Source organism: Falco punctatus, assembly GCF_963210335.1.
Source record: "Falco punctatus genome assembly, chromosome: 12".
In the NCBI taxonomy this organism is placed as follows: domain Eukaryota; kingdom Metazoa; phylum Chordata; class Aves; order Falconiformes; family Falconidae; genus Falco; species Falco punctatus.
This window is the reverse complement of record NC_137592.1, coordinates 8202784-8227818: the sequence shown is the minus strand read 5'-3', so window position 1 is coordinate 8227818 and position 25035 is coordinate 8202784. Positions and strand designations below refer to the sequence as shown.

The 25035-nt window shown below is 37.6% G+C and overlaps 1 protein-coding gene across 1 annotated transcript in view; it reads right to left on the bottom strand.

Moving 5' to 3' along the window:
- Positions 1–25035, bottom strand: part of SPTLC3 (serine palmitoyltransferase long chain base subunit 3) — an 89494-nt gene that overhangs the window by 49918 nt on the left and 14541 nt on the right. Inside the window, exons 2-3 of the mRNA XM_080408511.1 lie at positions 2247–2438; positions 491–645 (exon numbers count right to left, since the gene is read on the bottom strand). Of these exons, the coding sequence (XP_080264637.1) occupies positions 491–645; positions 2247–2438 (347 nt within the window). The remainder of the gene's footprint in view (positions 1–490; positions 646–2246; positions 2439–25035) is intronic.

The following is a 25035-nucleotide window of genomic DNA, read 5'->3' as shown; positions in this document are numbered from 1 at the left end:
CAACCTACACATTGTCTATGTGGTGAATTTCCATATTTATTTAATTCAGTAACAGTTGCGATACACTGCAATCAATCTTCAAAGCTGTGAACTGCTTAAAACTCACTGCCAAACCCTCACTACGTAAGTAGGAAGCCACATTTATGCAATGCAAGAAATTATGATTTAAATCGTAATCAATGGATACAATTTTGTGTTGTAATATTGACTAAATGTCTGCTGTTCTAAATGAAGCGTACATAGTCTTACTTGTGCTGACACACCAAATATCCATATTGATAGCATTCAGTCCCTTCCATACTGCATTTCCAAACAATATTCAGAAGAAAGGGAGAGATTACCAGCACAGTACTGATTTCAGAAAAGCATATGCTGATGTATATTAGTTGGGCATCTAGGTATGAGGGGCTAGGTGCAACTTTCTGTGCTTTGCAGATGTATTGGAAGTACTCTTACGAAGCTGACAGCTGGAGAGTGTAAGCTGACTCACCTAAATGTCCAGTTGTAATCATCTGTAACTCGTTCCATGAGGTCAAACTGTGGCCCTGGGACACTGCAAATTGGACGATTCCAGTTATCCCGTATTCTCATATAGAGGTTTCTGGTGTAAAAGTTCTCAAAATCTTGATAAAGTGGCACAAAGTCCTGGTTTGAAAACATGCACAGGGTTATGTTGCTAGGGAAATGTCTGCTTTGTACCCAAGTCAGTCCCATTAAAAAGGAAAAACTGATTCATTAGCAACCAGAGAGCTCTAACAGCCACGTGTTCCTATGTTACAAACAACTCCAACAAATATCTTACTTCAATTCCCTGGAAGTACAGTGTTGGCTTTTTTAGGAGGTGGAGTTTTGTTGTTGTGAGTTTTTTGTTTCTCTTTAACAAACAACAAGTTGGCCTAATTCTCCAGTCTAATATTTGGAAAGTTGGAAACGACTCATGATTCTTTCACTCGGAGAAACAAAATATTTCAGCTTGGGCATTTTGCTATGTGTGAAGCAGATTGCAGAACTAGGATAAACAACTCGTTAGATTTCATGAAATGCTGGATACATAAGATTAAACATAGTCCAATGTATCTGATCTGGGCATTATTCACCTAGACTGGACATGCAAACAGCCAGTGAAGACAACTAGTTTGGTTGACAACTGATTTCTATCTATGGATTTTGCTTGGAAATTAAATTAAAAGAATGGTGTAGAATCTCAACAAAGTTTTATGTGAAAAACCAATATAGCCATATTAGACATTGGTTACAATAAAATGAAAAAAATAACATGGCATGTAGTTACATATGTGGGAGACCGGAGAATTAAATGAGCTTGTAACCCATGGTGGATGGCAAAAAGATTTAACTGGCATGTCTGCAATCAAAATAGCTCAACAAATGGCCAAATCATGAAGCAAATTGAAAAGGGTATTCCATGAGAACACTTATAGAAAGACTATACTATGATATTTCACTAAGTTGTGCCTGCACCTTTGAAAAGCAAAAACAAGAAAAAAATTGGGGAATTTTATTTGTAAGTGGAACAGTAACACTATTGGCATTTTCCCTCCATTATGTCAGGTGCTACTTACTGTAAATGATGGCTCAGACTGCACAGAGAAAGAGGAGCAAAAAAAAAAATAAATTAAAAAAAATATTCTAAACAAAGTTGGAAGGCAATTGAGCTTGCCGAGGTGCAAGTTTCACTTAGAAGAATGCGGGATGAAAAAATTTCCAAGTTAGGACTCAAAAGAATTCAGGCTACATTAACTTTGTGCTGGTACAATGATTCCTGAATACTCTGTGTCCAGTAGTTCAGCAACTTAAGTCAGCAGTTACAAAGATGTTAGCTTTGCCTTTAGCTATGGACAAAGCAAGACTGCCGGATGGGACAAAGAAAAATTTGAGTTTAAGAGATCTGGAGAGATAATATGTTTAACAATAAGGCATTTCTGAGTTTTCTTTTTCTGTGGATTGACCTAGTACACTGAGATTCTATTTTGCTTAGGGTATTCTGACACACTTAGAACAAGGTGAACATCTCTTTGGCTGAAAATTACGATTTTACATATGTATAGGTACATATTCACACACACAAGTTTAACTATACTGCAGTGTGTGTCATTCCTCTCATCCCTATGGAATGTTCTTCGCTAAGGTGAAAGTTGTCTGCCTTGTTACTTTGGCAGGTTATTCTACACAACTTGAAAGGAGGGGAAAACTCAGCTGTGGATACATAATGTCTTTTTCATACATACTTTTTGTTGTTCTCTCTCTGTAGCAACGTTACGTTTTTCTAGTCCCCAGGCTCTCATAAAATCTCGCAGGTAGCCAAATACTGTTCCCACTCCAAAACCCAGGAAAGTAAGAACAGCAACATACATTGGTGCCTGTTCAAAGTGCTCAATAAATGTTTTTTTGTAGAGAGTTCCATTTGATATGCCATTCTTCTGAAAATATAGAATAGAAACTTGTGATTAATACATTTAATCTCATCAAAGATTACATCTTAGATCTTGAGGCAAATATTTTTCTGCAATATGCTACAGATTAGGAGAGACATTTAGAACTGACACTGTATCAGGTGGTTCAACCTATACCTTAAGAGCATAAATTGAACATATATATATATACACACCTTCAAGTTTCAATGCTGCGGTTGTTACTGACCACTACAAGTATCTTCCATTTTCTTTCCTCTCCACCAATGTTCTCAATTGCATCTGTCTTCAACACCACTCCCTTGTCTATTTTGAAATGTGAAACTTATAAAAGATTGGCAACATATTATTGTGTAATTGGACAATTATTTCAGAGGTGATTAAATAGAAACCACAATACTCTGTTCTTGCAAGACAGAGCTATAAAAAGGGAAGGGCAGCATTAAAAACTCACCTACACTGCACCTGACTCTGCTTCTGGAAGTCTTGTGTAATACATTGCAGCAACTAACCGATACACAACAAATCCCATCTGAAATAGTGCAGCTTTACCACGGTACTCCTCAGATCTGAGGAAGTATCCAAAACACCTATGATCTTGGCCTTCTATTTCTGTTCTGCTTTTACAAATGCTTTTAATCATATTTTCTGTGACCTTTTCCATACTTCTAAGGGAACTTAAAAAAAAAGGGGGGGGGGGAAGGGAGTGGGGGTAAGGAAAAAACAAAGAACATAAGAGAGACACAGACATCCTGCTTGGTGGAATTAGTGAACCTGTTGTGAGGAGCTTCTAGAAATTTACAACCATGTGGGGACAAAATGTTTTGTCTTGAAGATAGTCTAAAATTTCCATTTTAAAATTAAAGTTTTTTAGTTTCAATCTTCTCAAACCAACTTTTATTCAGTAGGCTTATCAGATTATTCTTTGGAAGAGAGGTAATTCCTTTATTTCTGCAAAATATGATGGCATTTAGAGATACTGTCTAGTAATAACCAACCTGCCAATTCAAATATAACAAAATTTAATCCAGAAAAAAAGTGTCCTTTGTTAAAAAAAAAAAAAAAAAGACACACAAGACATTTTTGCACACATTATAAAGCAAGACTTCCAACATATAAATCCCATTAATACATTGCTGCCTATGGGATGGATGAACTACAAAAAGTAGATTATCTATTTATATAATGCAGCAAGCTGAAATAGAATAATTATATTAAGAACAACTGCAAGTTCATGGTACTTGTCAGACCTAAAGTATTACTGATCTTCATACTGCATTAAAACACCTTTATCCTTAAAACATTTTGAGTTCAGTAGCAACTGGCTGTTCAATCCTGGATTCACAAAGTTTTCTGTGTGTGTGTGTGTGTGTGTGTGATGTGAAGACAAAAAGGTTTTGCCCACAAGACAGAATATAAAGATTTTGAAGGAAACCAAAAAAAAAAAAAGGAGAAAATTGTTAGCAGGGTTGAACAGAAACCATTTAAGCTTTAGAAAGACTTATTGCCCTGTGAGGGAGAAGGAATGCAGGGCTGGCTCTCAACATGTGAGTGTAGGCAGGCCTTGGGAAAAATGCTATACATGCACTCCTACCTCAAGCTAATTGCTCTTTTAGGGTAAACTATTTACCATGAAAAACATTTTATGAGCATGAGTTAAATACATGGTCAAGTCATATTTCACATGAGTCACAACAGCTGTGTGCATACAGCGTGAAGATAAATTCAAGGATTAAGCTCAGTCATATTACCTTACATGTGCCATGGGCTAAGAGCATACTTATGGTCGTCTGTGGCAATTCAATTGACATTGTAGCTTGTCAAGCTGTGATGATGTGGTAATGCACCTGAGCCCGGAGGAGAAAATTAGCATGGTGATTCTGTTTATAAATTTTATTAAGAAACACTTTGTTGTCACTTCTCTTATGGATGAGGGAACAGTGAAGTTCATATTCTGCACTGAAAAATCCTTCCAAAATAAAACTCTTCTGTGTGGAACTGTCATTTCAGCTGCTGCTGTTTTATGCAGTATGACATGCATTTAAACAGGTAACCACTGTCACCTGCTACCCTTAATACAAACAACTAGTAGTAAAAGGCATCAATAGTAGCAAAGCACTAAAGAATGAGGAATCAGAATGCAACCCATATTCTCCAGTTTATGAATGACTAAAATGAGGAGTCTTCAAATAGCTCAAGGTTAGTATAAGGCTGGGAGAATAAATTCAAAAGAACACAGTGACGTCTCATCTAAAAACTAAAATGAGGAGAGTAAAGAACATTTGATCCAACCCTAGAGTCCCACAAAGTAGAGAAAGGGTCTCAGCATTGAAATAACTAAAACAAGTGGATGTGCTGTCTCTGGAGAGCAGTAATAATGATGCTTTTGTGCAGCACTTCAAATCCAGGCTTTGGGATATAGGTCATTGACTGAACATCATGAGGAAGTTCAATTTCAGCCAACTAAATGGTCAGTGGATGAATGGTTAATTGCCATTGTGCATTACTTTACTGTTGATTTTTTACATGTTATCATAAAGTTTAATCTGAGAAGAAAGAGGTGGAATTGGAGACCGTGCATTTAAAACACCTAGACAGTGAAGGTCGATGTAACTAAGCTGTTGCTGGCACCAAAATTAAATACGGCAAATCTCCTACAAATGCCTGAAATGATTCAGAGATCACTAGTTACACTAGTTACATACTGGGTGCTCTGCTGAATTGTACACTCACAAGTATATTATTATCTGTAATAACACCTGTAGTAGACAGTAAATTTTCTAGCTCCATACCTCAACTCTAGCAATCCTAAGTAGCAGACTATTAAGCAAAGATTCTAAAAACTAAAATGATACTTTCTTCAGCATATTCTCCCAGCTTCCAGTAATGGTGGCTTTGAGACTGCATGAGTCTGATTGTGTTACCACATTTAATAGTAATCAGAGGACAACTATGAATTTGTTCATAATCCCTGAACCCATAGACTGCGGAAAGGAATTATGAACTCTGATGATTGATTTAAACTGTAAAAACAGTATTTATTTTGTTCTACTATAAAATTGCCTAATAATTTCATTTGAAAATTTACTTTGCCATTGTTGTCTGTTAAGCTTTTCTACTCAATTACACAACTCATAATTTTCTGTTCTTCAATGACGCCTGCCTCTCCACTTGTCTCTTCCCAAGCTGAAGAATCTTGATCTATTTAATTCTAATCTAGTCTAGTGTTGTTGTACTTGCACAGATTTAAAAGGTAAAAAAATTGATAAAATCTATATTTTAATGCTCAACTTTCTCTTCACTATACCAAGTTCAGTAATACTTTTTTGAGATGCAGAGGAAGGGAATTAAAATTGCATACAACTTGAGGGCACAGTATGGATTTATAAATCCGTAAATGACACTTTGTCTTGTTTTCTGTTGCTTTTCTAAAGTTTGTTAACATTTTATTTGCCTTTCTGCCACAGTTCACCATTTCAGAAATATCTCTTATGATTACAATATATCCTTCCTTAGACCACACTGTTACTTGTGCATTTTTAGGATCATTTCCCCCTCCAATTAATTAATTGGTTTTTACTTAGTGACCTGCAGTTCTGTCTGTTTTTTTTTTTTTTTTTTAACAGCAATACACACTACCAAAGAGCATTTTCTGCAATGTTTGCTGCCCAGAGCTAATATTTCACTACCCTGAAGAATTTGGTCTTGTCAAATCATATTGTCACCTATTTCTCTCTCCCCCTTTTCCAGACCATTGGTAAAAATGTGAGAGTACAGGCTGAATTAGAGATTCCTGCGGGACTCCATTCCCTCTATCTCCCTTGTTGCCTTTTCAAAAGTTGTCTCTTATATGTAATCTCCCATTTCTCTGGCAAAAATGTCAACTTAATCAGCAGCCCAGAGTTACTCAGCAATTTTATGTTTGTCTTCCTCTAAAAACCTTGAATAAACACCCTTTGTCATATCGTAATCTGCATTTTATTGGCTTGTTTTAAAAATTCTGCTGGCATTCCAAATCAGAATGGTTTCTCAGTAGTCTGACAGAGTTAAGCACACTGTCCAGGCACAAATGCAAGGAATCTGCTGATACAATGTAAAAGACACCCAATCCAAAAAGGTTACAGATGAAATTCAAAACCAATAGATGTTTTGCCATGGATTCTGAAAAATCTAGGATTTCATTGACTTCTTGGAAACCAAAAACACAATCAGGATATGCAATTTCTGTGTGTTGAATATTTGCTTAGCTTATTAGATCATTCTGTCTTTAACTTTTTGATACCAAAGGCCACACTGGCATATCAGCCTTATAACTCTGAGCGCATTATAACTCTGTAGCACATAGTTATAGAGAACACGTCAGCAGATTTGGCAGCTGCCTTAAACCACAGCTGCAAATTGGTTTCCAGTAAGACACATAAAGAAAAAGAATTCCTAGGGAAGATTATGATGACAAGGAAGTCAACAAGAGTGATGCCAGTGCAGTAAAGTCGGCTTTAAGAGCAGTACCTCTTAGATCCTCATATCCTGCAGTTACCCAAAGTATTCTGAAACTCTTCCCTAATGAAGAATTCCCTTCTAAATCCCTTCAGTTTTAAAATGGAGAAATTAACGCTAACAAAAAATCTGAGTGCTATTAGAATGGATATCAGTATAAAACACTGAATATAACAGACACATAATCTTAATCAAAATATCTTGCTCCAATAATAACATAAACTTATCTCTAAGTCTATTAAACACACTCCTGGCAACACCTTTATAAGGAATAACTATAAAACATGATATTTGTATTAGCAAAGAAAATTAAAAGATAGCTACGCAATAGCATGAATAATACTTGAATATACTACCCTTAAAGTTAGAAAATTTTTCATTGCATTTAGGTCCTGCAGCCTCTGGGATAGTGCTAGTTGGCATGAGCCAGATTTTGTATCAAGGGGAAACCTAAAAACTGAACAGCATAGACAGTGTCGCAGTACTAAATCTGTGTGTTGGCCCTGATTAATTTACTGGCAAAAAGGTAACCACCTATGCTGGCATAAGTTAGGAGTAAATCTGTGTGAGTGGAGCTGCGTCAAGGGAACTGAGACCCAAGAATTCATGTATTCATGCAAGTCTGTTCTGTAGAGACAACATAAACTCTAAAGAAATCCGGAAATCCCAATCTGCTTTTGAAACTCTCCTTGAGTAAATATTTTTTGAGCTCTTATGGCCACTTCCAATACAGCAGCAGTAGGTGCAGAAAGCTATATCCTTGAAATAAAACTACTGCGAGAATAATAAAGCATTTATCTTTAAATATATGTTCTCCTCTAGGAATAAAATCTGATCCAGAAATGGATGAAATTTTATAATTTACTCTCACTCAGTTTCAGAAGAATGTTTCTTCTGTTTCTTGATTACAACCTATTAAAAAAGCAATGCAAGGTGACTGATTTACATAAAGCTTCCGAGACAGATATGTATATTAAGAGATAGGTGTTGAGAACTATGAACCGACTGATAGCCATATTTGCTCAATATCTGCACATTTCAAGATGAAATTGAAATCTTGAGCAAATTAGGACAGCGTGTTGCTTCAGCTAAATACTGATGGGAGAACAGACTGATAATCACTGATGCAAGATCTGGTTGCTTGCAGATGGTTTGGTTCAAAACAGATGTTTCCTCCCCAACATTAGAAGAAAAGCATATGGGACAAGATCCTAAATGTGGGTGATTTTAGATGTCCTAGGATGTGTGAGACAGCCACATGGGTGTGACAGGACTTGTAGAGGCCCATACCCTTCTGGTGCAGAAGCTGAAGACAGGGTACTGCAGTTCCATTTTATCAGTGAGAAGAGTATGGACTAGCTGAATGTCACTGAGAGCTTGCCACTGGATAGTCATAATTTGAAGTGGCTGATGTGCAGTTCTGTTCCCTATGGATCATTGTCACCAGAATGCTGGATCTCAAAAAATAAAACTGTCAGGTTCTATGCAAATCCACCAGTGGACTGCAATAATTAAAAAGTTTTCATAAAACCACCATACATAGGCATCCATAAGACATTGGGGGATTCTTAATGATTGTATGCAGTTCCCCAGGAACAGAAAAAAGGAAACCGAAACTATGAAAATCAAAAGTTTCCTATAATGAATGTACTATTGACACAAATTGAGATTACTTCACAAATCTCTTCAGTTACTGGCAATGATATCTTTTACTTTAAGTATGTGGTTTCTTTTCTGTTACAACACATTTCAGATCTTACAGGCTCAAGTTTCTAAAACACAAACCAAAAATCAATACATGGGGAACTCATAGCCTGCTGAGCTATACAGACAAAACTTAAATTACAAATAGTTGTGAAACTTCTATGTCTAGAGGGTGCTAAAATGAAGGTCACAGCCTCTTGCAATGTGACAAAGCCACAGGAAAATATAATCTTCACACAACACAAACCATAAATAGGAACCAAGCCAAAAAACCTTTAGTTCTTATTACTGCATGTCTGCAGAATCCTTGTTCAGACTGATTATTGATTTCTGCTGAACCTTCAAGAAAAAAAATATATGTGTGATAATAAGTCAATCAATAAGGACTAAGAGTAAAATTTCCAAAACTGTCCAGAAGGTTTAGGAAATATAGAACACCTTTAGAATAACTTGGGAATCCATGTGCAATTGAACTCATCAGAGGTTTAGAATTTAACAACTCAGGAACTCTGAAAAGTTTGTTCACTGTAACGGTATTAGCTGCTGCTTGTTCTGTTCTGCTGCTTGAGTTTTGTATGAAGATTGGGTCCTTTCACCATACTTTTCACAAGCACCAGTAAAAAGGTTTTCATTTTTTAATCAACTGTCATCTAATTACTGTCTAGAAACTTGCAGCCTCTCTACAAATTCATGACAGCATACTATAGGCCAATACCCAAAAAGGTATGCAAAGACAGCACCTTCACCTTCCAGACTTGCATAATTTTTTCAGTTGAGCACAAGTGAAACTCCAACATATTCACCTTGTAATAAATTCTTTCAGCACCAAATAGTCAAGTCTTGCAATGCTATGACAATAATGCTATAAAAATACAGATCTGAATGATAAGCACATTAGAAATATACAGTTAAAAAGAAAACATTATATAATAATTAGGAAAACAATACCCTTACTATATAATTTTCAGACTGACAGTGTACTCTGATGCTAAAATGATACTTTTGAGTGCAACATGGGAGGTTGAAAGGATGCAGAAGACATTATAAATAACATTCAGGAAGAAAAGAAGTTGGTAAAAGGCTAGAGACAGAAGTGGCAAGAGGTCCAAAGAAGAACAAAGATGATCTTGGAAGGTACATATTTCGTTATCTTAATTTTGTAAGTTTTAATGCAGATATTTATATTCATTCATGAAGTCTCTTAGCCCGATACATCAGGATATGAATTTCTAGCCCTGCACAAAGCACAAGCAACATGCATTCCAGCATCAGTGAATGATTATTTGCAACTATTAAGTTAACTGTCTACTGTGTGCAATTTTTGTAAAACCTATAGATCAGCGCTTTTCATCTGGTATGAATTTGGTCCAGCAAGTAGAACTGCATGTTGCAGAATGGTCATACTACAGTGTTTGTCAAAAGAAAGGTTGCACACATCTCTCTACAGTACCAAAGCTTAAAGTCATACACACTGACTTTAGAAAAAATACCACTAAGAAACCATAAAAATGTAATGTGATGATGGAGACAAAAATCTAAGGAAGCACTACTTTGAACTGTAGGTTTCAGAAATTGCAATATAAACCATGACAGATACTATCCAATACCAACCAAGGCACTTACATGAGACAGTACATGGGAGATAAAAAAATCCTGCATAGTAAACTCTTCTCCCAATGGCTTTACATCTGTACATTGCAAGTAATAGCAAGAAACTGCTCTGCTTGCCATTACCCCCTGAAATTCAATACAGACTCAACTCCATATAACTAGGGATGCATGAAGGCAAAGATGGAGTTTAGTAATTTCAGATTACTAGAGACAAAACAGTGAAGTTCACTACTCGGAGAGATACTTACGAACAGCAGAAGGTATTTCCTAACCTTACAGCAATCATGGAGTAGAAAGCCAGGCATGTTGAATCAGACAAAAGAACTGGATGAAACACCTAGGTTACAGCAATCCTGACATAGTTCGGGGCGTCAAGTTGCAACAAGTGTTCGCTATTATTGCCAAAGCTTATAGTAAGCTACAAGATTTGCACTGCCTGGCCACATCAGAATATCTCCTGATCACTCAAATCCCATAGCTTTGGCTTTAAGAATAAACAAACAAACTAACAAGATGATAATTAAGTGGTATCACTTCAAAGGCTGTTGGTTTCTGCACATCACTGGCGATGATCTGCTAATACAGGAAATTTCTCCCAGAAATGATATAGCATTTAGAAATTAATTCTGTGCACCTCATATACCTTTTTGGTAAGAAACTTATATTTGTTGGGATCAAGACTAGCTGAATGGAAGGATACTTGAGATGATCCAACCAGAGTGTTAATGATTCTGCCCAGTGTGGATTCTGAACTAAAATCTCCTTGAAACAATCCACCAACTCATTTGCCCCTCTAGTGACTTTGCAAAGAACACCAGAAAACGTTTTAGCTAGCATCACATTGCCCTCCCAGCAAAATTATTTTGTGAAGAAAATGCTGTAGGTGAACAGACAGATCTTATGCATGAACTTGCATAACTGAATCATCATTGGATCCCAGAGCTTTTCTCATTATATAGTACAACAGCTTCAAACAGGGCCAGGCATTTGCACGGGTGACAAATGGAAACAGTTTAATAATGAGACACACATCCCTGATCAGAATGGATGTGTCTCTGGACTTTCCTGGATCACACCAAATACAAGCTTCAGTCTTAATTGTGTTAAAACTTCAGAAACAGATGACAGCACCAACTTTGATGAGGATTTCTGGAAGGTATAAATACATCCGGTCCTTTGTTAAAGGACCACAAATGTAATTTACAGCATTCACACTTCCTACCTGAAAGTTGCACCTCATTAGAATAATTTGCACATTATTCTAATTATTCTGAGAGTTATGCAGAGGTTAAGTTGAAACACAGCACATTCCTATTATCGCAAGGAGTAACATATCCTATTTCAGAACTGTGACAACAGAGAAAATCATTGCCTATTTTGTTAATGCAATCAGTGTCTTAGCTGGATTTATGCTATATCTTCCAAGGTAATTAACTCATTTTAAATGCTATTTAAAAGCAGATCTCTTGGGATACCATGGATGGAGAGAATGTGAAATACTGTAATCAAAAAAATACCGATTTAATGATGGGGAAAGCAGAATTCCTCAAGAACAGTTGAGAAAGAGGCAATCAGGATTTGCATTGCTAGTTTTACAGGTAGGGGAATTAAAATCTCAGTAGGAAGACCACTACCAGGGTAGACAAGGTCCTTTTCTGAGCCCTAGTGAAAAAAAAGCATTCAGAATAAACCCACTTATTGTATAGCACATGAGTTTTTAGGACAGAAGTATTCAAGGAAGATGAAGGAGAAAGCCATCTTATAAATGTGCCAGCAGTCTCACAGCACATCACAGTGGGAATAAAGTTGAGAAAATGGATAGCTTGACAACTTCAAACACAGGAGAAGCTGTCTTAAGCAAGAAGACAGGAATCCATTTAAGCAATAGTTAGGCAACTTGGCAGCAGTGACCATGGCATAATTAACGTCAAACAGACTATACCAAAGCCAGCATCAGAACTAGGATACGTGATCAAATCAGTGCACAATTTAGTTTCACAACATGGCAAGAACTGCAACCGACCTATTGTCAAATTATCTTAGAAGAACCCCAGAAAGTTTACAGAGTAACCTGGATCCACCAATTTCTGCCTTAATGCAGAAAAGCTATATGTTTTAACAGATGACAACCAATTACTTTATATTTTTGCTTTTCCACCTGAAACTCTACAAAAACAGTAATATCTCTCTCTAGCTATTTTTTGTTTGGAAAATATAAGGAAAGGGTACTTTCGATCTGCTATGATTAAGTCATGCCCACCTCTACACCTATGAGGATCTCACAGGTGGGCTCTTCCAGGATCCCAGAGGTGGTACAACAGTTCTGCAAGAGGCTATGTCTTCCCATGGATCTCAATTTCTGCCTTGTACAATTGGAAAAGATGATCTGGGCCTTGATGACTTCTTAATGTCTATTTAATTGTAATGATATTCATTGATCATTATTAAAGCGGCTAATTCAATCTCAGAGCTCAAAACAAAATAACTATATGCTACCTCAATTATTTAAAGATTAACAAATAAGAATCTAGAAATAAATTGTTACATGATTTTTTCTGTTAGTACATCATACATTACAATAGTCTTTACAAGCTGTTCCAGTAATTATGTAAGTCATAACACTGAAGATGAGAATGGCTGGCTGGCTTTCATCTGAACCTTCTGGAACTATCAGGTTTGCAGAAATCACCCTTAAGTAAATGCTTTCCTCAGGTTTTATATCAGTCTAGATATAGACAAAAAGGAAAGTCCTCACCCACCATGTACTAACTTTCATCAGTAAATCCACGTGTACCTAGAGGCAAACACCTAGAGGCTGTGGTTCTTGGCTGAAAAGACAAGGATTAGGAAAAAAAACCCCCACACCAGAAATTCAATAGACAGAAAGCAGGTTCAAGAATTCTGAGGGAAAAGGGCAACTGAAGCATGTTTTGTTGGTTCAGCAAAGGAAGACAACTTTCAAATACATAGTAAGAAGCAAAATGTTAGTTGAATTAGCCTTTGGATTTGAAAAATTGTAACCTGTATTTTAAGCAAGCAATGGCTTATGTCTTTATGTATATTCCTCAGTCTGCAAGTACCCCTCTAGTAGATTTTGAGGTCATAGATCAATTTCAGTCAAATCTGATGGAAGTCTTCAGGATATGAACTTTCCTGAAAGCTTCAGGAAAATCTGAACCTGATAGTGCAAAGAGATCCAAATCCATGTGCTGAAGGAGAGACAGCAATAACTTGGCTCTTTAGCCATTCTTGGAGCAAATTACAGAAGCCCAAGTGTAATGATCCACGAGCCAGCACCTACGTATCTCTAAACAAGGTTCAGCACACTCTACCTCTTGTGCATCTGGAAAGAGAGGACATGGTAGGTAAGCTGGGATGTTCTGGGGTGGTAGAAGATGCTGGACAAAACCCAAGATGCAATCAAGCTTCATTAGAAAAAAAATGAAAAAAACCCAGTTGTGGACATTTCACAAGCCTTTGTCTTACCTCCAATATTATTTCTTCCCATACTGATGTAGGGCAAATTAAAAAACAATGCTCAAAACATTACTGCACCTTGGAATTAGTTTAAGCAGACATTAGGGTATCTTAACTCAAATTTTTCATTTATACTGATCGTAAAAAGGTAGAAATCAAGGGACTTAGGAAAAGCAGGAAATGGAACAGCAGAATAACAGATTTCTACTCAGAAATAGCAGGCAACTCTACAGGAAGCAATATTAAAGGTAAAAAGAGTTAGGAAAAAAAACCCCACAACAGCCGTCTTTTAAGAAAATAAAGTTTAGGGCAAAAGGACAAACCACTCTAGTGCTACTAAGCAGTAAGCAGGTCTCAGGTGAAGTACTCCATCCAGCTTTGGGCAATGGTTTTTGAGAAACAAGAAGTGAACCAAATGGAGAGAGCTAGGAAGAGAAGCATAAAGCCTGGTCAAGTAATTTGTGAGGAAAGAATGAAAGAATTTGAATTGTCTGTCTAAAAAGAAGAGAAAACACTAATGGCTGGCATGCCAGGAGGCCTAATATGTAAATGCAAGAGGAAGAGAATAATCTATGCATCGACATCCGTAATTCACAGCCAAGGTGATTTAAATCAGACATTAGAAATAACTTTCTACTGATAAAAGCAGTTAAACATGAAGTTATAGCAATGGAGGTGTTTAAGATTGGTACAAACAAACCTCTGTCAGAGGTTAATTAAAATTGAAGTTTGGACCAGATGATCTTTCAAGATCTTTCCAGGTCTCCCAACCTGGGCTGTTCTTTGGTCCTATGTTTTTATGAAAATAAAGTAAAAAAAAGAAAATTATTCTTTTAAATGATACTGGTCAGGAAAAAAAAGGGGAGGAGGGAAGATCAAACTACTTATTGTGTTCTTGTGCTTATTATGTAAAGTCAAAGCTAATATTGTCTAGCAAAAGATATTAGAAAGCCATGCTGTCAGTCTCTTAACAATCCCAGAACAGAATGGCACAGATTATAGGCTAAGAGGCTCCAGAACAGCCTTAAAGATATTCTAGCATGAAACTAGCCCTGGATAAAACTGAATCTATCTGGTATAAAAATGGTCTACATGATACCTCAAAATACTTTTAAGCCCTATTACCTGTTTTTCCCCATTTACCTTATGCTCAGAAACCTCACCATGACACGGAATGTGGAACAGGAAAGACCAACACTCTGAAAACAGCTGATATATGTTTTGCACAAAGTGAAATGCAAGCAGATAGAGAGAACCTCTAAACCATGGCTGCTGGAAGAAAGAAGTAGTTTGTTTAGAATTAAAATAAGCTTACCTTGACTCTGGCTTTTGTCTGGATTTGGAGAACTTAAATCTGTTCAGCACACTACAACTCAGTGAAAAATGTTCTGACTAACAAAGACTGTATAGACTTCTTTTTTTTTTCTTTTGTGGCCATACAAAAACCTCTGTTATCTCTACCTCATTAACATATTTGTGTAGCACCATCATAGTATACCAGTCCTCTGAAAGATATGATGTTTCTCTGACGTTTCCATTAAAATAACTTCTCTTCACACATCTGTGCCTGTTTTCTTAAATTTGAGAAGTACCAAGATAGACCAACAGTAGTCAGCAAAGCAAAGACTAGACAGGACCATCTAGAAGTGCTGAAGTTCTGAGCAACCACTCTCCTGAGCCACTCAACACATTTCAAGAGTGACAGAAGATGGCCATACACCAATCTTATTTCTAAAATATGACCATCATCAACTAAACTCAAAAGGAAGGTGCGTGCTCTCTCAGAAAGGAACGTAGTTTTAAACCCTATTAAAATGCAAAGGTTTTAAAGTACTAGTAAAAGAAGCAGTCTCATATTTCTGAAAAAAACCCCACAGATATTGCTTGAAGTTATACATGATAAGCAAGTCACAGTAAAACTTCACATAGAAGATAAATAAACCTTTTTCAGAAGACCTCATGTTTCACCTCTACACTTCCACAAAAATAAATAAATAAATGAATAAATAAATATATAAATACATACATACAAACATAAGATTAATGTTGTGCCCTTCCAATGCTACAAATACATTTGTGCAGCGGGGCAAATAATAAGCAATGACAAAAGGTGCAGGTGCCTCTCTCAACTGCAGCAGAGAGGTGTTAAATTTGACAACTTTAAATTTGTGATAACTTTAGTTCATCTAGTAACTACTCTGAGAGGATGAACTACATACCTACATCCTACCATCTAGCAGAGACAAATATAATTTACTTTTGAGGAGTGCCCATGTGTGCAAAGTAATATGATCTCACTAGCACATCCCACAATACAAATCGGTTGATGAAGAATTAATGAAGTTTAGTTACAGTGGGGAAAAAAAAAATGAACTACCTGAGGTCTCATAAACATCATCAGGCACATAAACACCTCACAAAATCTGTCTAAGGAGACACTTCTTTAGGTAAGATGTTTCAGACATAATGCTTCACAGGGAATGCTGAAACAATACTAGTATACTTTGGCAACTCCTTATTTTACATTCTTTCCCATTCCACAGGGAAGGAAGCTGTGCACTCCACTCATTCTCATATAGGAAATTAATCATCCTAAACTGAATTAAGAAATTTTATGTGTCCATTCTGACAGCTCCCTTAAAGACTAATGGAATAACTTAAGCCTGTGTAAAAAATCAGTTGATACAAAACCAAGAGTGACAAGAGGGACATGCAGAATAACTACCATAATTCAAGAATATCCCCTTTTGGGGACAAATTAATACCAGAAAGTATGGTTGTCTCTTCCCCCACTTTTTTTCTTCATTTTCATGGATGAAATTAATCTCTTAGAGCATAGCAGTGCTGGATGATAAAAGGGTTTCTGCATGTTAGTATTTTTTCTGCATTCTGCTCATGAGGAAGAAAGTGGAACTCCTAGAATAAAACTCAGGTAGAGCTGCCCAACAGCAGGGACTCATAAGGCAGAATCCAGGGTATCAGTGTGGGAATATGGTTAAGGCACTGTGAGCTCCAAAGAAAGCACAACTCGGGAAACACAGCTATGAGTGCTAGCACAAGGCCCTAGAGAAACTTCTAAAAAAGATAAATCTTGTTCATCAGAAATGTAACTGTCAGCTGCAAAGGCTAAACTATGTAATTAGCTTGAGTTACCTGTTTAAATAATTGCTTGAACTATGGGAGGAGCTGATGTTTCCAAAGATGTCTCTTCCTCTTCTCTTTAACCAGTGGTGCTTCCACGCCAGGCTGGCAGATCACACAGCATGTCCTTCACTGCCAAGCTACACTCCTTATTTTGCAGTAAGTCAGTCCATGTGGCAGGTGGTTTCTGCAATGCCTGAAGGCATGGTCTTGCCTTGGTGACATGCAGGGGCTCCTGGCTCACAGCTTGTACAGGAGCTGGCAGGCTTGCCAACTGCTTTCTGAAGCTGAGTTTTACAAAAGCAAGATACCTTGGCAGTACCTTCCCTCTGCAAAAGGTAGTGGCTCTGGAATTGGACTCAGCTCAGAGCAGTGGTCTGGTTTGAGTCTTGCCTACATCCACACAGAAAGAGATGGCAGTTCACATCCCTATCCAGTTCTAGAGGCTAATCCCAGAAGTGTACTATGTGCTCTAGCTTTAAGTCAAATTAAAATAGAAATAAATGAGAGGTTTCTCCTTTTGGATGAAAGGAGGGTTAAGGCAGTTCAGACTAAGCTAAGTGCTCAGTATTGCCATACCCTTTGGAGCTGTTGTGTGGAAATGATCTAGAAATGCACAGTGAACGACATTGGCTTCCCTGAGGTACCAACCAAAAGTTATGACCATTTCAGAAGACCTGGAGAAAAGCATGTAGAGAGATGATATCACTTCATGTCAAATACTCCAAAACATAAAAATCTATGTTCAGATAGTTTATTTGCAGGTTTGCTTTACCAAATGCATTGCTGCTTCATTTTCACAGAATCACTGTAAGCCAAGGCATAGGGGTAAAATCCAGTATCTTCTGGTATTTGTTAAAGAAAAAAAACAGATTAGAAGTTCTTCTGGAAAGAAAAAAACCTTGAACAATGGAAAAATGTCCAAACTGGGATTCTACTATAGACACATTACCCCAAAAGGTAGGCTTGGCCAGATCTATCCACTATATGCCAAAAATGCTTGAGGACTGCCAAACAGCAAGATTGGGTCCTACACCATGCCTAGAAAACTGAAAATGCAACTGTCAGAGAGTGTAGTGGTAAGTGAAGATATACAGGAAGGTTTAGAAACAAAAAATGTAATTATGCTTAAGGTTCAGGTTATTGCTTATGTTTTTGACTGGAATAAAATGTCACATCTTTAAAGTACACTCATTCAAGTGTGTCACACCATGTAGATTATTTGCATTAAAACGGAACCCTATCTCTGGGGGAGTAAATTCATGTCCAGAATGGAAAATATTTAACAATGGCATTCCTGTGCTACCAGGAGAAAGGATCACAGACCACAGAATTTTGAAAGATTTTTATTTTCTGTGGGAGCTCTTCCAAAAATCTGACCACTTAGTTTGCAAAGCTGAGCTGAATTATTTTGAAATTCCATGTATGTCCATGTCTTTAGTGAACAAGAGCTAAGTGTTACCAACTTTTTCTTGTGTTACAAATCTCAATAGAATAATGTGGAAGGCTTGCATTCCTACACAGTAAACTGCGTTTCTATCCTTGTTTCCCAAGATCCATCTCAGCCCTACACAACCCTCAGATCTGCTTCTGGTATCTTAAGAGACATACTGCAGAGGAAACCACATTTCCCCAGAAATACTACAGCCCAATTTTGGATTTAGAAATAAAATTGTAAAATTTAAGTATATTCTTGAAGAATGTAGGACAAAAGAGATTAAAGCATGCTTACTAGCCCAGATGAACAGAACACGGGTGTCGTAAACAATTATAAAAAATATTATGCTAGAATTCTCCTAATAGGACTATGGTAAAAAGCTGGCAGTAACAGCCATGGCCAGCACTGCTGCTTTTGTTTTAACAAAACGTTCAGTCAACACCGAAGTATTTAATTTCAGAGTGCTATGTGTTAGTCAATACACTGTGAAATAATTCATGTTTCTGTGGCTACCCACCTGCCAGTCCTACTTCTTTGCTATTTCCAAAAAATAGGAAAGAAAAAACCACACCCCAGCAACTCCCTTTCAGCTTGCAGCTGCTTACAGATCTGCATCTTCCTCTCCTTGTGCCATTCCTTCCCCTCAGTTCCTTGCCTTCACCCTGGCTGAGATCACCTGCCACACACTCAACCCATCCACCTTTCACCTCCTCTTGGCTTTCCCTCTCTAGCCTCTGGCTACGCTGGCAGCCCCAGCGAGCTGGGCACTCCCCTGACCTAGTTCTCACAGCGCATTTTGCTCCCTCGGGCAGCTCCACCTCGCTCCACCCGAGCACTACCACACTGCTGAACACAGCTTGCTCCTTGGGACAACCAAGCAAGCCAGACTCTCCAGTTCAACCACTGCTTTATCTCACTCCCACATTTCCACCCTGCCTGGCCAATTGTCACTTGTGAGAGAGGTCTGTGTCCCTTCCATTGACTAATACGGATTTTACTGACCTTGACTTGAAAGTGAGAAGTTACAAAGTTCAACAGTGATTTCTTGTCCCTGGTATTGCCACTTGAATAATTAGAAGTTGTTCCAGGTAGATATGTCTTTTTTCTCATTACAGATGTGAAAGTGGGGCCTAAATGAAACTATTTATAATTGTAACCTGCTTGGCTTATAACATACATGGCTTTGTATCTACCTAATGAGTAATCTGAATATGAGAAACTAACCAATATTAGATAAATTAGATATTATGCATCTCAAGAATTAATTTTCCTATTCCAAAAGTGATCAGTATCCATACATAAGGACCTATTTCTGACAGCTTTAGGGATATCCTTCTCTTCCAATGTCTCACATGTGTGTGCAGATTTGATTGTGGGTTTTTTTTTTTCCAATACAATTCTCTTTTCTAATTACAGAATGTCTCAAAGTCCTGGCAATGTCCCTACCTACTCAACTGTTAAAACAGTGTTATTTATGAGCTCTGCTAAATCTTACATGGTAAAAATATGGGTTGAAAGAAACCCCCAAAATCACACACTCCTGTTTAGTTTTTCAGTCATCTGTCAGAACATGTGACTAGATAAAACACAGGTGTGTCTGCTTGTTTTAACCAGGGCTAAAGGAGGCTAATTAAGAAACAAGACTCTAGCAATTGTTTCAAGTTAAGAAAAAAGTTCTTTGTCCAATAGCATAGAAAATAATATTGGTTCATTTGCCTCTACCATGAGTTTCAAGAAATTGTGCCAGAAGATTTCTCATCAGACTTGGTAACTCTGTCTGTTGTCATGATCTCATAGTAAAGCTGTTTCTTATTCCAAGAAGGTATAGTTGGCAAATCTGATTGCCAACATGTTTGATTACAAACATGATTGATGCCCATCTTTCCTGAAATACTATGTTTCAAACCCTGCACGAGTCCTGTGGAAAATGGCTGTTTTTTAGGGCCACACACCAAGTGAGCATGTAGCACAGCCACTAATGGAACACACTGTGCAACAGTGGCTAAATGCGCCTTGAAATGTTAGCCATAAGCCAGGAACATGCGGGGGGTTGGAAGAAAAGAAGATAAGAATAAGCAGCAAACAGTGAAATCTATAAACAAATTCTTGTCTGTGAAGCACAGTGCTTACTTACTGAGAAGCGTAAGGGTGTGGAGATATTTTGATTAGCTTTCCCAGCAAAACATTACTCAAAATAATAAGAAAAATAACCCCCCCTCAAATCGTCCTCTGCCAGTATTTTAGACTACATGTTTAAAGCAGAAGCTTCCCTTGGATATGTGGTTATAAGCTCTTTAACAGGCTTTCCACACTATTCAAGTTATTCTATGGGTAGCCCTGAAAAACAAAATATTCTAATTGTGATCACCTAAATCTCAAGGAAGAAGTAGTGAAAGCTCTCTAAAATGCCTACCCACTAATGTTCAGCCCAAGCTTACAGAAACTACCTGTCATTGAGAGGTTTGCATCCGTTCCATTTCTGTCTTTATGCTGGTGCTCCAAAATACAGCTCCCACTGGAATACCATTGCTGTGAGTATGGAATACCAATACAATGGAATACCATTGTGAGGAATACCACTGGAATACCATTGGGAGATACTTGATCAAAAGTAGGTGAACTGAAATCATGCAGCCTTTGTGGAACAGGTAAACACCAGCCAGATGACAACAATGAGTTTGAATCTGCTCACCTTTGAATCAGTGTTGTCTAAAGATGAAGAACTGATGCATGACTGAATTAGAATTGAATTACTGCAAACCCACAAGTATAACAATTAACTTGAATTCAGGCTTAATCTGTAGATAGACTGGTAGAAATGTCCCATGAGAAATGAGACCAAGATACACTTTTCTATCTTGACTTACTATCTGCAACTAGAACAAGAGACAGGTCAACTGCTTTACACAATACTGATAAAAAAATCACTGATATTTGACAAAGTGGGAAGACATTGATGAAAACCCCTGTGAATGAAGGTACACTTAATAGATCAATACCTCTCCTACGTGTACCAAGTATTTTACAAGAGGAGGACAGAAAATAAAATCTTTATCTCAGGAAGTTTACAGACTAAATAAATTCCAGAGAAATGCAATTGCAGGATATGCACCGTGCAGAAATGAGTTAGAGCAGAAGTAAACAGAGTACTGTGAACTCTGGGAATAATAAATTATGGGCTTCTACATGTGTTTCATGTTGACTGCCTTTGGTGTCAAAGCAACACACTGACAAAAACTTCCTTCCTATTTGGAATGCAGATCAAACCTTTCTACTGCAGATTCTCCAGCATACTGGAGGAATGGGTTCCTGCACACTGCAGGAACACACACTGCAGCTTCTCTTTCAACAGTGAATGTGCAGAACCTGTTTCCTGTTCCCAGCTGCTTACTTTAAGGAAAGAGTGGATGATATGCCTTTGTCAAGTCTGACTGAAAATGGCTCACTAGCTCACAAGCTGTTAAGGATCTGACAGAGAGTATCACTAAATAAGTCTTGTTGTTATAGGAAATGAGGCCAAAACCAACCAAGATTGCAGAATGCTACTATGCTGAAAGAACAAACTATGTAAGTGGTTTTTGTTTTCCCCTCATACAGCAATCCCCGAACTACACACATTTTTGACATCTGTAAAATTTTCAGCAGGGAATAAAAATAAGCATGCCTACCTGATGTTTTAAGAATCTGCATAACTTGTCATTGAATTAATTTTTATTTCCTGTAAATGTTAACATCTTTATAACAAAATCACAGGATTACAATGCTTTGTTTCTCATCAAGTACATACTTAAACAGTCAAAAAAGCCTAAGTCTCTGATAATAATACTGACAAAATTGAATAAAGATATGCTTCGCTTCACTTATGTGAACCCATGTAATTCTCAGCCCACATACGAGACAAGTTTTCTAAAGTTCTCCAGATACCTCCACTGAATCACAGGTATAAAAAACTACTGATAGTACCTTATCTCCGCTAGTTTTAAAATATTTTCCATCTATTGATGGAAAAATCTGATTCTTATCTTCTGATTTGCTTGATTTGATTATGCCATGCTGAAAGCATAAAGAAGTTCATATTAACATTTTCAAAAGCATCAATTAATTGATACTTTGGGTTAGGGGTAAGACGGAAGCAGACAGAGCTCCATTTCTGATCTGTTATGCTTGTTAATGCTGTCTTGTTCATTATTAGCAGAGAGTCTGTTGACTTTCACTCTTGCATAACCTCCAGAGGTGGATCTCTAACGCAAAAGCCACAGTGATTTCTTTACCAAATCAAAGAGGTGATGACAGGACTTCCTTTATGTAGTAAGACAATAAAGGCAAGAGATTTCTCATTACAACAGAAACTGAGGAAGAACCAAGACATTAATGAATTGCAGAGAAAAGCTTGTTGGAAATGGACAGGTGAACCTGTGTACTTGGGAAGACATTGTACATGGAGGAAGATGGAAGGCTCTTGTAGACATCACATTAGGCTGAGAACTGCTGCTGTAACAAGTCCTCTGCTAGGCTTCTATACTGAGCACCAGTGCCCAAGGGCCAGGATTTTGGGGCCAGCTTGCTCAGCTATCCATCCTTACAACAGACATACAAAAAAAGCAGTTTCCTTGCAGCCCTTCTTGATCCTATATATCTCTGGTTAACAAGTCACCTTTTTGATTTCTTTACCTTTCACTGATGAGCAAGAGGTGTGAAGGGGCCAATTAATTCCTTTTCAGGGATGCAATAAATTACACCTTTCCTGTGACAAAAGGTTTAAGCAAAGATGAAACTGGATTTTATTAAAGCTATTCTACAGTTCCCCAAGTACATCTGTCTCAGGACACAAAATTACTCATAATTTTTTTGCAAGCACATAGCATATCCAACATTTCACACAACTGCATGTCAATATACCAATTCTAATAATATACATCTGAAAATAAAGATGGAATACAAAATTAATAAGCTTTCTATCCCTTGAAAATGTGTAGATTTTATGAACAAGCAATTAGCATATTCAACAGCATACTTGTCACAGAATGAAAACCAAAAATACTACCGTTTTTCTTTAAAAGGTGTAGATTTTGGCAAACACTCATTTTTGTCTTGGAATCTATATTTGTTGCTGCTTAGTTATGGGTAAGAATTAGATTTTGGAAACAAAGGTTCTGAGTTCAACTTGAACAGACACTGTTAAGAAATGTATTGAAAGCCAAAAATTCCATAGACAAGTTCAACCCACTTGGGTTTCTTCCTAGATTATTCGATAAAGCACTTTTGTATTTCTCAACCTGGGATGAAACTGGAATACACACACACAGCAGAATCTACTTTGTAACACCCCTTATATATTCACCCACGGATACACCAATCCTATACTTAAAGGCTTATAAAAATCTCACTATTGGTTCTCTTATAACCTAAAGCAAGTGAAAAGAAACAGAGGATGATGGCCTATGGGTAAAGAACGATTGTGATTAGAAGAAAAGGGGTGGAGAGTGCATCAAAACAGCTTGAACAGGGTTTGTTTCCTTTGTGATCAAAACAAAACCACAAAAAATGAAGAAGATTTCTGCCTTCAGGATTAACACACCCTGGTACCTGCTAGAACCTCCCAAACAATCTTACCGCCCACATATGCAAACAAAAAAGCTGTTTATGTAACAATGATGCAAGGAAAAAATTGTACAGGAAAGCAATGCCTTACATAAAGAAAACAGGACTGCAAGAGACATGCAGACACACATTTTTGTGCCCAAGACAAAGCAAAATGTTGCCTTTGAGCATGCCTGATATCAAGATTTGCTGGAAGTTCAAAAGCTCAAACTCATGAACTTACATGACTATGATCTCAAAAAGATGGGAAAATATATTGATTTTTCAAATGCTTTCTTAGACCATGAATTACCTTCAACAAAGGTCGATTTGCTTTGAATTGTTTCATTGTTTGGTGTTGGTATCTGTGTAAATACCTGAAACTTTGAGGCTGATCAGCAGGTGACCTGAATAGGAGATATATTTGATCAGATCACAGGGCTGGGATTCTTTCAGCTGACAATGAGGTATGATGTGACAAGCACGGGTGATTTTAAATTGATTTCTCAAGTTATATTCCCTGGCCTCCAAGCTTCCCATATAAATCACTACAGTCACTGACCCATGGCTGCTAGGACTGGGTGGAAACATCTGTAACCTGCCCTCTTCAGGCAGTGGCTTGAGTGATATTTACAGATGTCCTCTACAACAGTGTGCACAAATGCCTGATAGCAGCTACCTTTACCTTCAAGAAGTGCAACCTGGGGAGCACAGTGGAAGAAACGGTCCTTTCAGAATATGAACACAAAGTTTTGTGGAGACACAAGGAATGGACAGGAACCTGAAGTACAAGGACAGGCTGAGGCACTCTCCTGAAGAACAGCCGCAAGAAGATTAGCCAAGCTGAAGTCTCAGATAGCTGCAAGTGAGTCACAGAGAGGGATGTATGGCAGCCCTTCAGACCATATGAATCATCATCAGCATCAGGGAAGAAGAAACTCAAATGGAAGTTCATGGAGGAAGCAGAGTGCAGCATGATGTCAGCTGAAATGGTTACGAGTCTCAGCTCCTTGACACAAATATGACACTCCATATTCCTGTCGCTAAGTGAATAAATCCTCACTTCTTGGTAGGTTGAGTAGGAAAACCACATTTTTTGGAAGAGAGGGAAATGACAGAGCACATGCCAAAGCCTGTGCTTGGCCAAGTAAATGAAGG